This window comes from Microcaecilia unicolor, chromosome 6, assembly GCF_901765095.1.
Source record: "Microcaecilia unicolor chromosome 6, aMicUni1.1, whole genome shotgun sequence".
Lineage (NCBI taxonomy): Eukaryota > Metazoa > Chordata > Amphibia > Gymnophiona > Siphonopidae > Microcaecilia > Microcaecilia unicolor.
Window position 1 is genome coordinate 346,126,450 of NC_044036.1, and position 13,868 is coordinate 346,140,317.

Consider the following 13,868-nt stretch of genomic DNA (forward strand, 5'->3'; position numbering starts at 1 on the left):
AGCTCAGGTCTTAAGTGATATTCACAGGGTGGGTGAAACATAAGTACATAAGTAATGCCATACTGGGAAAAGACCAAGGGTCCATCGAGCCCAGCATCCTGTCCACGACAGCGGCCAATCCAGGCCAAGGGCACCTGGCAAGCTTCCCAAACGTACAAACATTCTATACATGTTATTCCTGGAATTTTGGATTTTTCCAAGTCCGTTTAGTAGCGGTTTATGGACTTGTCCTTTAGGAAATCGTCCAACCCCTTTTTAAACTCTGCTAAGCTAACCGCCTTCACCACTTTCTCCGGCAACGAATTCCAGAGTTTAATTACATGTTGGGTGAAGAAAAATTTTCTCCGATTTGTTTTAAATTTACTACACTGTAGTTTCATCGCATGCCCCCTAGTCCTAGTATTTTTGGAAAGCGTGAACAGACGCTTCACATCCACCTGTTCCACTCCACTCATTATTTTATATACCTCTATCATGTCTCCCCTCAGCCGTCTCTTCTCCAAGCTGAATAGCCCTAGCCTCCTTAGTCTTTCTTCATAGGGAACTCGTCCCATCCCCGCTATCATTTTAGTCGCCCTTCGCTGCACCTTTTCCAATTCTACTATATCTTTCTTGAGATGCGGCAACCAGAATTGAACACAATACTCAAGGTGCGGTCGCACCATGGAGCGATACAACGGCATTATAACATCCTCACACCTGTTTTCCATACCTTTCCTAATAATACCCAACATTCTATTCGCTTTCTTAGCCGCAGCAGCACACTGAGCAGAAGGTTTCAGTGTGTTATCGACGACGACACCCAGATCCCTTTCTTGGTCCGTAACTCCTAACGTGGAACCTTGCATGACGTAGCTATAATTCGGGTTCTTTTTTCCCACATGCATCACCTTGCACTTGCTCACATTAAACATCATCTGCCATTTAGCCGCCCAGTCTCCCAGTCTCGTAAGGTCCTCTTGTAATTTTTCACAATCCTGTCGCGATTTAACGACTTTGAATAACTTTGTGTCATCAGCAAATTTAATTACCTCGCTAGTTACTCCCATCTCTAAATCATTTATAAATATAAACAACTGAGAACGATGTGGTTCTTGCAAGATGTGAGTGCACCTGGAGAAATGAGGGTACAACTAGAACATGCTATTGAAAAGAACATAAAGTATGTATCGGAGAGTAGGGTATAAGATTTTTGAATAAGAGAACTGGCTGACCAGAATGAAGAACTTGGAAAGTGGTAACAATCTTAAAGAGAATTCGGTATTGTATGGGCAAACCAATTTTCTGCCTGAAGGAGAGGGGAAACATTATCAAACTTTTTCACACCGTGTATCAATTTAACAGCGTAGTTGGTATAATGATAAGCCATGAAGAAGGGAGTTGCAGTAATAAAAGAATGAAATTACCAGGGACTGAATAAAGAGGCAGAGTGAGGATTTATCAAAAAGAGATATTGCAAGACGTATTCGATGGAGCACAAAACACACCTCCTGGAGTTTTGCCTACGAACAGCATTGTTCTTTATTTTGGCATTTGTCTGGCACCCTGATCCAGGACACAACAAATAACAAACAGAGATAATAAGTCTGCCCCCTCCCCCCTCCCCCCAAGAAAAAAAAATTATAACTGAATAACCAAGGCAACAAGAGAAGAAGTGACCTCTAAACAATCAGAACTTGAATTCAGGTCTTCTGATTTGCAGCCCACTACTTTAACTACTAGGAAATACCCTCACCTAAAAGGTATTTTTTGAATTCAGGACAGATACTTTAAGAACAGGTAGTGAACTACAGGGACAAAATTATTGGTGGTTCATTTCAAAGAAGGTTTTAATGAAAGATCAACAATTACTACTACTACTACTAACTAGCATTTCTAAAGCGCTACTAGGGTTACGCAGCGCTGTACAATTTAGACATAGAAGGACGGTCCCTGCTCAAAGAGCTTACAATCTAAAAGACAAGAGAACAATCTAAAGACAAGTGAACAATCTAGAGGACGAGTGAACAGTTAATCTGATAGAGTGGATAGATAGGGGCATTCTGTCTATCTAGAGCGGTTAGGCGCCGAAGGCAGCATAGAAGAGGTGAGTTTTAAGCAGAGATTTGAAGATGGGTAGGGAGGGGGCATGGCGTATGGGTAAAGGAAGAGTGTTCCAGGCATAGGGTGAAGCAAGGCAGAATGAGCGGAGCCTGGAGTTGGCAGTGGTGGAGAAGGGTACTGAGAGAAGGGCTTTGTCCTGTGAGCGGAGGTTACGGGCGGGAACATAGGGGGAGATGAGGGTGGAGAGGTAGTGAGGAGCCGCAGACTGAGTGCACTTGTAGGTAAGGAGGAGGAGCTTGAATTGATACATCATTAGCCAGCATTTTACCTTGCAAATTTTCATTTCAGTTTGATTTTAAGTGCTTGTTTAGTCCTTGTACCATCTTCAATAATTATTAATAACAGTTTTTAATAGATAAAGGGAAGAAGGGCAACCTTCGAAAGCTAATCAAGAAATGTATTAAGTTATGTCCAATAAAAAAAGGAGTAACAAATACAGAAGAAACCTGTCTTCGCAAAAACAACAATAATCAAAAACATCTTCCTTTCCATTTTTTCACTTTATTGTTATTGTGCGTCATCTTCGCTGTTTTTGATTATCAATAAAAAAAGGTATCATCTTATTTTCTTTTCCATGTTTTATTTTGTTTGATTTCTATTGATAACCTTAAGAGTGCACTAACACGGCTACCACACTCCTCTACTAATAGATACACAAAATGGGGCTGATATTCAAAAGATTTATCTGGACAGAGTTACCTGTACTAATCTTATCTTTTGAAGATTAGTTAAATTTTATTTGGCCAAAATGTAACTGGTTATCTTGGGACAGATAGAGGTGGTCTGGGGTGCCATTAAACCTTAACTGGATCATGCCAATATGCAGTACTATCCAGTTAAGTCTAGACAGACAAGTCGGACAACTCTGGTTTATTTTATTTATTTAAAAACTTATATTCTGCACAATCTAATTGTTTTTGGCAGGTAACTATATATATATTCTTAATATCTAAAACCAACGACAAGCAGTTTCACAGAGAAAGGCCCCATACACACACTTCACGTAAATCGGACATTAACATATCTGAATATTTCAGCACAGGACAGTATATTCAGAAGTCTGACTTAACTGGGAAGTCAACCGAATATCCTGGCTAAAGTCAGCTGGATACGTCTGAGTACTGGACTACTCTCTGCTTTTCTTTTGCCCAAATTTGGGTGTGGATCCCAGATCTGCGCATAAACTAATCAGTCATTTAGACAGTAACCATCAATTACTGGAGTTAACAAGCAGGAATTTGGAGTTATGCACGGATCTGCCCTATTCCATAACATAGAAACAGAGAAAAATGTGCCTACATTTCATAGCATGCAACTCCAGTGTGGCCAGGGGAGGGGCATGGGCGGGTTAAAATTAGGCTTTATGTTATAGAATACCTGCATTTGCACATCTAACTGCTATCAGTTGTGTCTTTGCAGGCATAAATGCTTGCACACAACATTAAAATATTAGCATAGACCGGATCATCCCAGCACCCAACTGTGCATCATTTATTGAATTTTGTCCTCAATATGTCCTGGGCAAGTGAAATCACTACTGAATTGTCACTGAACAGAAGTAGCCCTAAAAGCTCTCTAAATTCACTTACTTCTTTCCTTGGTCAATGTCTCCCACAATGTGCATTAAAAAAGTAAGAGGTAAAGTGCTCTCAGCAGTCTGTGCAGGTTTCAGCGCATGCTAACTGCAAGTGCACGCTAAAATAGCTAGTATGGTAAATGTCCTGTGCTTACTGCGTTGAGTGGGATGTGTCTAGGGACTGAGCAGTGTACGAGCAGAGATTGGGTGTGGACTGCACATTGCAATATGTAAAACGTTAAGTAGCATGTGCTACCTAATGCCACCACAAGAGGTAGCATGGTTGTTGCGTTCACTTTAAAAGTATAAAACAGCAGAAATGAAACCAACTAACTAACAACAGGTGGCCATAGGTAGGTACATCTGGGCTAATTGGGCTGTACAACAGCATGCAGTAGGGAACCTGTCTGTGTGGAAAGTGCAGGGGGCATACAGTTACCACATCCCCTTTGCACTTACTGCGTATCAAGTTTGGCCGTTAATGCACGCTGATCCCAATGTGCATTCAGTGTTACTGTGGTATAGTTCTAATGCCAATTCAGCCTTCCCAGTCCAAGTGGAAAGCACAAACATTTATTTTCCCTTTCATTAAGGCTGCTGGTAACTGTGGGTATAAACCTAAAAAAGCTATTTAGTTGTGTTGTGTTGCCTTTGAGCTGGCATGGCACCCCATCCCATAAACTGCTGGCATCACACGCAAGAAAGTATCCCATTCCTTCAGCCTGTCTTCCCAGTCCAATACTAGGACACTGTTCAGAGAAAGCAAATTTAACAGAAAGAAGCACCACTTTTTCTAAAGTTGACACACTTACTTCATTTCCAGGTGCTATAACATTCAAGTTTTCTTGTAAATTTCCTTTCTCCTCCCTTCTGGATTTTCTGAGTTGTAGCTCCAGATCTGTCATTTGTTTGTGCAAACCAGATACCTCAGAATGGCTTTGCTGGATTTGACTGGTCAGTTCAGACTGAAGCTGCTCAATATTTGCCTGAGAAAACAGAACTGAATATTAAAAAGGAAAAGCATGATGTGCATATTGGTGTCATCTTATAAAACTTTTCCAAACGTAAAGCATTATCTTCATGCAGAAACGGCGGAGATAAAATTGCGCAGGGGATACAGCATCTCCTTCACTTATGCCCAGGCAGGCCTGATCTTACAGGGTCATGTCAAAACTCATAATGCATAAAGGTGGTTGTTAAAAAATATATAAGAGCTAGGGCTGCTAGCCCACTTGGTTGGCTTCTACGAAGGAAATGGACAGTACTCCATACACTCACATCTACTCCTAATGCGACAGTAAATTTAGTTAATTTGTCCTGCAGACTCTCTTTAAGGTTTAGAATCGTAAGTATTGCCATACTAGAACAGACCGAAAGTCCATCAAGCCCAACATCCTGTTTTCAACAGTGGCCAATCCAGGTCACAAGTACATGGCAAGATCCTAAAACAGTACAATACATTTTATGTTACTTATCCTACAAATAAGCAGTGGATTTTACCCAAGTCATTTTAATAATGGCTTATGGACTTTTCTTTTAGGAAGTTATCCAAACCTGCTAAGTTAACTGCTTTACTACATTCTCTGGCAACAAATTCCAGAGTTTAATTACATGTTGAGTGAAGAAATATTTTCTATGATTCATTTTTAATTTACTACTTTGTAGCTTCATTGTGTACCCCAAATTCCAAGTTTTTTTGAAAGAGTAAACAAGCGATTCACATCTACCCGTTCCAACTCATCCATTATTTTAAAGACCTCTATCATATCTCCCCCTCAGCAGTCTTTTCTCCAAGCTGAAGAGCCCTAGCCGCTTTAGCCTTTCCTCATAGGGAAGTCGTCCCATCCCCTTTATCATTTTTGTTGCCCTTCTCTGTAGCTTTTCTAATTCCACTATATTTTTTGAGATGAGGTGACCAGAATGGCACACAATATTTGAGGTGTGGTCGCACCATGGAGCGATACAAAGGCAATATAATATTCTCATTTTTGTTTTCCATTCCTTTCCTAATAATACCTAACATTCTATTTGCTTTCTTAGCCGCCGCACACTGAGCAGAAGGTTTCAACGTATCATCAACGATGACGCCTAGATCCCTTTCCTGGTCGGTGACTCCTAACATGGAACCTTGCATTATGTAGCTGTAGTTCGGATTCCTGTTTCCCACATGCATCACTTTGCACTTGCTCACATTAAACATCATCTGTCATTTGGATGCCCAGTCTTCCAGTCTCGTAAGGTCCTCTTGTAATTTTTCACAATCTTCTTGCAATTTAACAACTTTGTGTCATCACCAGATTTAATTACCTCACTAATTACTCCCATCTCTAGATCAATATGTTAAAAAGCAGCGGTCCCAGCACAGGTTCCTGGGGAACCCCACTATCTACCCTTCTCCATTGAGAATACTAACCATTTAACCCTACTCTCTGTTTTTCTATCTTTTAACCAGTTTTTAATCCACAATACTACTACTACTAAACATTTCTAAAGCGCTACTAGGGTTACGTAGCGCTGTACAATTTACATAGAGGGACAGTCCCTGCTCAAAGAGCTTACAATCTAGTAGACAAGTGAACTGTCAAATTGGGGCAGTCTGGATTTACTGACGGTAAGAGTTAGGTGCCGAACGCAGCAATGAAGCGGTGGGTTTTAAGCAGAGACTTGAAGATGGGCAGGGAGGGGGCTTGGCATATGGGCTCAGGAAGGTTGTTCCAGGCATAGGATGAGGCGAGGCAGAATGAGCGGAGCCTGGAGTTGGCGGTGGTGGAGAGAGGAGGGACTTGTCCTGTGAATGGAGGTTTCAGGCGGGAACGTAAGGGGAGATAAGGGTAGAAAGGTAGTGAGGGGCGGCAGACTGAGTGCATTTGTAGGTAAGAAGGAGAAGCTTGAATTGAATGCGGTATCTGATTGGAAGTCAGTGAAGTGACCTGAGGAGAGAGGTGATATGAGTATATTGGTTCTGGCGGAATATAAGACGTGCGGCAGATTTCTGAACAGATTGAAGGGGGGATAGATGACTAAGTGGGAGGCCAGTGAGGAGTAAATTGCAGTAGTCAAGGCAAAAGGTAATGACAGCGTGGACGAGAGTTCGGGTGGTGTGTTCAGAGAAGAAAGGGTGAATTTTGCTGATGTTAAAGAGGAAGAAGCGACAGGTCTTGGCTATTTGCTGGATATGCGCAGAGAAGGAGAGGGAGGAGTCAAAGATGACTCCGAGGTTGCGGGCAGATGAGACGGGGAGGATGAGGGTGTTATCAACTGAGATAGAAAGTGGAGGAAGAGGAGAAGTGGGTTTTGGTGGAAAGATGATGAGCTCAGTCTTGGACATGTTCAGTTTCAGGTGGCGGTTGGACATCCAGGCAGCAATGTCGGATAAGCAGGCTGATAACTTTGCCTGGGTCTCCGCGGTGATGTCTGGTGTGGAGAGATACAGCTGGGTGTCATCAGCATAGAGATGATACTGGAAACCATGAGATGAGATCAGGGAGCCCAGGGAGGAGGTGTAGATTGAGAAGAGAAGGGGTCCAAGGACAGATCCCTGGGGAACACCAACAGATAGGGGGATGGGGGTGGAGGAAGATCCATGAGACTGGACTCTGAAGGTGCGGTGGGAGAGATAGGAGGAGAACCAGGAGAGGACAGAGCCCTGGAACCCAAATGAGGACAGTGTGGCAAGAACTAAGTCATGATTGACAGTGTCAAAAGTGGCGGATAGATCGAGGAGGATGAGGATGGAGTAGTGACCTCTGGATTTGGCAAGGAACAGGTCATTACAGACTTTAGAGAGTGCTGTTTCTGTCGAGTGTAGAGGGCGAAAACTGGATTGAAGTGGATCGAGGATGGCATGAGGAGAGAAAATCAAGGCAGCGGCTGTGAACGCTACCTCCTATCCCATGATTCTCCAATTTCCTCTAGAGTCTTTCATGGGGTACTTTGTCAAATGCCTTTTGAAATTCCAGATACACAATATCAACTGGCTCACCTTTATCACCCCTTCAAAGAAATGTAATAGATTGGTGAGGCAAGATTTCCCATCACTAAATCCACGTTGGGTTTGTCTCATTAATCCATGCTTTTGAATATGCTCTATAATTTTGTTCTTTATAATAGTCTCTACAATTTTGCCAGGCACTGACGTCAGGCTCACCCTCCAATCTTCCAGTATCATGCACGATTTTAAAGATAAATTACATATTACTAACAATATTTATTTATTTACCGCCTTTTAAAATAGGGATAAAACAGCAACACAGTCATCTTGGACCAGAGAAGTATCTGGTGATTCAGTTGCTTATATTTAAAACTGTGATAAGAAATAATTTCCCTCTCATTACAGCTTTCCCCGTCTCCTAAAATAGGAGTGTGTTATCAAGATGTTGTACATCGAGGGAGCAGTAAGCTGTCCATTTACTATTTAAATTTGCTTTGACATCTTCATCATCTTTTAAGCCCATGGGTATACGCCACAATGGGGTCTCACCTTTTCTAGGAGAGGAAAACATAGAAACATGACGGCAGATTAAGGCCATATGACCCATCCAGTCTGCCCATCCTCTGTAACCCCTAATTCTTCCTGTTCCTAAGCAATCCCACGCCTTTTTAAATTCTGGAACAGTCCTCGACTCCACCACCTCCACCACCCTTTCTGTGAAACAGTACTTCCTTATATTACTCCTAAGCCTGTTCCCTCAACTTTGTCATATGCCCCCTCATTCCAGAGCTCTCCTTCATTTGGAAAATGCTCTCTTCCTGTACATAAATGCCCTTGAGATATTTAAACGTCTCTATCATGTCTCCTCTCTTCCAGCGTATACATGTTGAGATTCATAAGCCTGTCCCTATAATTTCTGTGTTCAAGACCGCTTATTAATTTCGTAGCCGCCCTCTGGACCGACTCCATCCTGTTTATATCTTTCCGTAGGTGCGGTTTCCAGAACTGCACGCAGTACTCCAAATGGGGTCTCACTAGTGACTTATACAACGGCATTATCAGCTCTTTTTTCCTGCTCGTCATGCCTCTCTTTATGTACTCAAGCATCCTTCTGGCTTTGACCGTCGCTTTTTCTACCTGTTTGGAAAAAGCAACGGTGAAAGCCAGAAAGATGCTCCAAGTGGACTACTGCATGGTCCATAATACTAGCATGCAATATATCCATGGACTGCACTAGCTCCACAGCTGATTCTGACAGTAAGGTATAATCAAGATGACTTTCAGAAAGGTGCACCCGTGAGACATGGGTGTAAGTGCGTTCCCCATGGTAGAAGAACTTGCCAGATACCTAACAAATTTAAGCTAGGATACAACAAATCACTGCCCCAAAGATTCGTATGCAAGGGTTGAGTAGTGACAGATTGATTGTCTATCTTCTAGGGGGTGAGCTACAGCATTAAAGCATGGTAAAGCACACAGAGGGTAGTAAAACAATCCCCCCCCCATCCACAAACTTCCCCCTCCCGAATCCCAATCCCACAGGTTCGCAATGTCAAGTCGAGGTCAGCATATTATGCAAAGAGGTCTAGTCCAGCAAAACAAGAACAAAAAGTGTCCTCGACAAGGAGGCTAATCTACCACCTATGCAGAAATAATGAGGAGCAGTTTCAATACCAAGGTAGTAAAATTAGGTCTGTGAAGTGGAAAGGACCTCTACTCCATGCTCCGGAGATTGTCTTTTTTCTGGAATGCGCTGCCAGCGTGAAGTCATCTGTTTCATAGAAGGGGGAGCAAACTTGGTTTAATCTGATTCTTTCCACAACTTAAGCCACTTAAGCAGTGCACAGGCAGTGTTTTTGAATCTGTAAGTTTTCCCACTAATAATTTATTTTCTGATCTGAAGAAGGGTTACCTTTGAAAGCTAATCAAAAAATGTATTGTTAGTGTAATAAAAAAGATATCATCTTATTCTCTTTACTATGTTTTATTTCTATTTATTACCTTTAAAAGTGGACTAACACAGCTACCACATCACTCCCGCTAATGAAAGAAATTACAAACGGAAACAGCCATTTATATTTTAATGCACTCCTTGCGCAAAAGATATGTTACGTCTTTAAATTCCTGATGCTTCTAAAGAGTGGCCACAGAGATCCTAATAAATTTTCATTTGTGATAAGCTCCTTAAGCGCATATGAGTGAAAACAAGTGATGATGTCATGGGGTCAATAAACAGTGGGGGGCCCAAGGCTCTATACACCCTGTCAAATTTGAATTCCTCAGATAAGTTCCCATTGATGGCTCAATGGCCTATTGCTGACGACAAATAGTTTATAGAATGAGGGTGAAATTCTTCTCCAGCTCTGACTCAAGCACACTGTGGAATCACGTTATTCCTATGTGCATGGTTAATTTGTAATCTGAGTTTTATTTTGTTTAAATTTGATTATGTATGAGCTCTTATAATCCACTTAGATGTAGGCGGAATATCAATTTTTAAATAAATAAATCATCCAGTTTGTCAGTAAATTTATCCAAGGCTACAGATGATGCATCAATTTTACTAACCATCTCCCTTAATTGAGAGTCCTGATCCTCTAGCTGTGGCTCGGCATCCTCTATTCGGGAGCAAAGGTCTTCCAGGCCCCCTTGTATGTTTGTATCATTCCCTTGAGTTCGCTGAGCCGGGTCACCTTATCTATTTGCAAGGCCCATTGTAAACCCTGCATCACTCTTTTTCTGAGGAGCCCATCTCTACCCACTACTTCACCATCAAAGCAATCAGTTGTGAAAGGCCTTCACTCACCTCCATGCTGTCCATGTTGGAGATCACCAAGCGGTCCGTGGAATTCAGAGTGGCTGGTGGGGGGGGGGGGAGAAGTAGCTTTTTATTTTTCCGTTGCGTTTTCCTGAGAATGATCAAGTATGAAGTGGTCCACACAAAACAGACTAAATAGAAAGTCAAGCTCTGGACAGTCAGACACTGCTAAAATTCACCTTTTATTGCTGCCTCGAGTGGAGCTCCAGGGCTAAGCAGTCATCTTGATGATGACATCAGCAGAACTCCGGTCAGTGTTTCCCCAATGCTTTTTAGTATCTTCCTTGCACCTCTCCATACCCTTGCCCAACCCCTGGATTTCACGGCATTCGTCTATGAAAACAATATCCAACTGCTATATCTTTTAGACGCACTGTAATTAACGTGGAGGGGCATAATCGAAAGGGGCACCCAAGTTTTCCTGAGGACGTCCTCGCAGGACGTCCCGGCGAAGGAGCGGGGAAACCCATATTATCGAAACAAGATGGGTGGCCATCTTTCGTTTCGATAATACGGTCAGGGATGCCCAAATCGCGAAATTTAGGTCGTCCTTAGAGATGGTCGTCCCCGATTTTCGGCAATAATGGAAACCGAGGACGCCCATCTCAGAAACGACCAAATCCAAGCCATTTGGTCATGGGAGAAGCCAACATTTGTAGTGCACTGGTCCCCCTCACATGCCAGGACACTAACCGGGCACCCTAGGGGGCACTGCAGTGGACTTCAGAAATTGCTCCCAGGTGCATAGCTCTCTTACCTTGTGTGCTGAGCCCCCCAAAACCCACTCCCCACAACTGTACACCACTACCATAGCCCTTATCGGTGAAGGGGGGCACCTACTTGTGGGTACAGTGGATTTGTGGTGGGTTTTGAAGGGCTCACATTTACCAGCACAAGTGTAACAGGTGGGGGGGTGGGGATGGGCCTGGGTCCGCCTGCCTGAAGTGCACTGCACCCACTAAAACTGCTCCAGGGACCTGCATACTGCTGTCATGGAGCTGGGTATGATATTTGAGGCTGGCATAGAGGCTGGACAAATATTTTTTTTTTTAGAGTGGGAGGGGGTTAGTGACCACTTGGGGAGTAAGGGGAGGTCATCCCCGATTCCCTCCGGTGGTCATCTGGTCATTTAGGGCAAATTTTTGTGGCTTGGTCGTAAGAAAAAAAGGACCAGGCAAAGTCGTTCAAGTGTTCGTCAGGGGCGCCCTTCTTTTTTCCATTATCGGTCAAGGACGCCCATGTGTTAGGCACGCCCCAGTCCCGCCTCCAACACGCCCCCGTGAACTTTGGTCGTCCCCATGGCTTTCGATTATGCCGATTTGGGTGACCCTGTGAGAAGGACGCCCATCTTGCACTTTGTGTCGAAAGATGGGCGCCCTTCTATTTTGAAAATAAGCCTGATAGTTGACCAACTGACTCCAAAAGAACAATCTAGTACTAAACCCAGACAAGTTCGGCTGTGTTCTTTTCTCCAGCTAGTTTACCTCAGCCCATCTTGTTCTGTTCTGTCCCCATTCCCCCTGCAATCACATGCAAGAATTCTGAGTGTCACCTTAAATGGCAGTCTCTCTTTTCAACCACAAATTTCCACTGTTGTTAAAAAATGCTTTTTTAGGCTTCAACAGATTAGTGCAATCAGATCCCTGATATACCCATCAGCTCTAAAAATATTGGTGCACTTGCTTATTAGTCAACTAGAATATTGCAACACTCTCTATACTGGCCTCAAGATAAAGGATATTCGACAACTACAACTCACACAAAATACTGCCACAGAGTTAATATCAAGCGCAAAGAAATTTGATCAGGTAACATTTCCTCTTCTCAAAGCAGCACACTGGCTACCAATACCCATGGTATTATCTATAAAACCATACTCTTGGTATACAAAACCCACTCACGTGGTGAGCCCCCTTATCTCTCTCGACTCTTAATTCCTTATTCTACTCAGAGAACTTCACAATCCTCAAGTCAAGTTCTCTTAATGGTTCCCTCCTTTCAAGAAATGTCATGAACACACAAGGAAAGCCATTTTTCAGTACAAGGCCTTGAACACTGGAACCGATTACCGCATCTCTACACCAACAGACATCACTCAACAGTTTCAAATCAGAACTAAAAACCTTCCTGTTTACAGACGCTTACACATAATAGGTTTATTCTCTTTGAAGTGGATATAAACAACTCTACCCTCCCTTATGTGCTACCCTTTGCTATCCTATTGAAACTGTAGTTTTGCTTTACTACCCATTCTAATCATGTCCTGTTCTCCCTCTTCCCATCCCCTTCTTTGTAAACTTAGACTGTAGTTTCAAGTTTATCTTTTATTTGATATACAGCCAAGAGAATATTCCATCATAGTGGTTTACAATAGCTAAAAAAAACTCAAAAGAAAGGAACTACAATGCATATAGGGCAGACAAAAGAAAATAAGGCAAGAACAGGGAGGAGAGGCTGAAGAAGAGGTTAGCAGAGCGATATGCAGAATAGCAACGGGATAGCAAATCTAAATGAAACTTGAAGCCTGGTATCCAGATTCTTTCCCCATTCAATCCCTCTGATCAACAGGAAATTTCCTCCATCAATAGCAAGCTCACACTTATTACACCCTGGTTCAAGACGATAGGCTTGTTTTATACCTGAATAAATCCAAGGCACTTTTATTCACTGACCAGGATCAACTAACTTTCTCCTCTCCTGTTCTTCTCGGGAATACTCCTGTTCCACAGGTACAAACTACACGTCATCTCAGGATTATCCTGGACACTAGAATATCCCAAGTTGTGCAACTCTCCTTTTATAAACTCTGTCTGATTAGATCCATACAATCCCGGTTACTCCCTCCTGAATTAAACATCCTAAAACATTCTCTTGTGATAAGTCAACTGGATTACTGTAAATTTCCCTATATATGGGTCTTTGAACCAATAACTTTACAGACTGCAAATAATACAAAACTAAGTGATAAACGTCATCAACCATCTCAAAATAATATGACCATGTCATTCCCTATCTCAAAAATGCCCACTGGCTACCCAATTCAGCGCCGACTTACCTATAAAATATTAGTTTCCTTGATGAACCAGCCTTTCACATTAGATAGTTCCCTAACTTCTTTCGCGAGTTCTTAGATTTGCACATCAAAATCACCTTAATGTACCAACATACAGGGAGAACATTCATGAACATACAAGGTACTCTGTTTTTTCGGTACAGGGCTCAGAACTTTGGAACTCCCTACCTCAGCACTGAAGAGAGAAATCATCTCTAATTCAATTTAAGGCCACTCTTAAAACTTCCTTATTCCTAAACTGTATTTTCTTCTTCCCCTTTCTTTTTCTCTGTTTACTGTGTGAGACTGGCCATGGAGCTTTGGAATACATGAATGCTAACCTCTGTGTTCCCTCCTTGCCCCATCCTATCAATAAATGTAGCTCCAC

The 13,868-nt window shown here is 42.5% G+C and overlaps 1 protein-coding gene across 1 annotated transcript in view; it reads right to left on the reverse strand.

Moving 5' to 3' along the window:
- Positions 1-13,868, reverse strand: part of LOC115472589 (coiled-coil domain-containing protein 57-like) — a 119,782-nt gene that overhangs the window by 6,681 nt on the left and 99,233 nt on the right. The window contains exon 12 of the mRNA XM_030206883.1: positions 4,492-4,665. Within this exon, the coding sequence (XP_030062743.1) occupies positions 4,492-4,665 (174 nt within the window). The remainder of the gene's footprint in view (positions 1-4,491; positions 4,666-13,868) is intronic.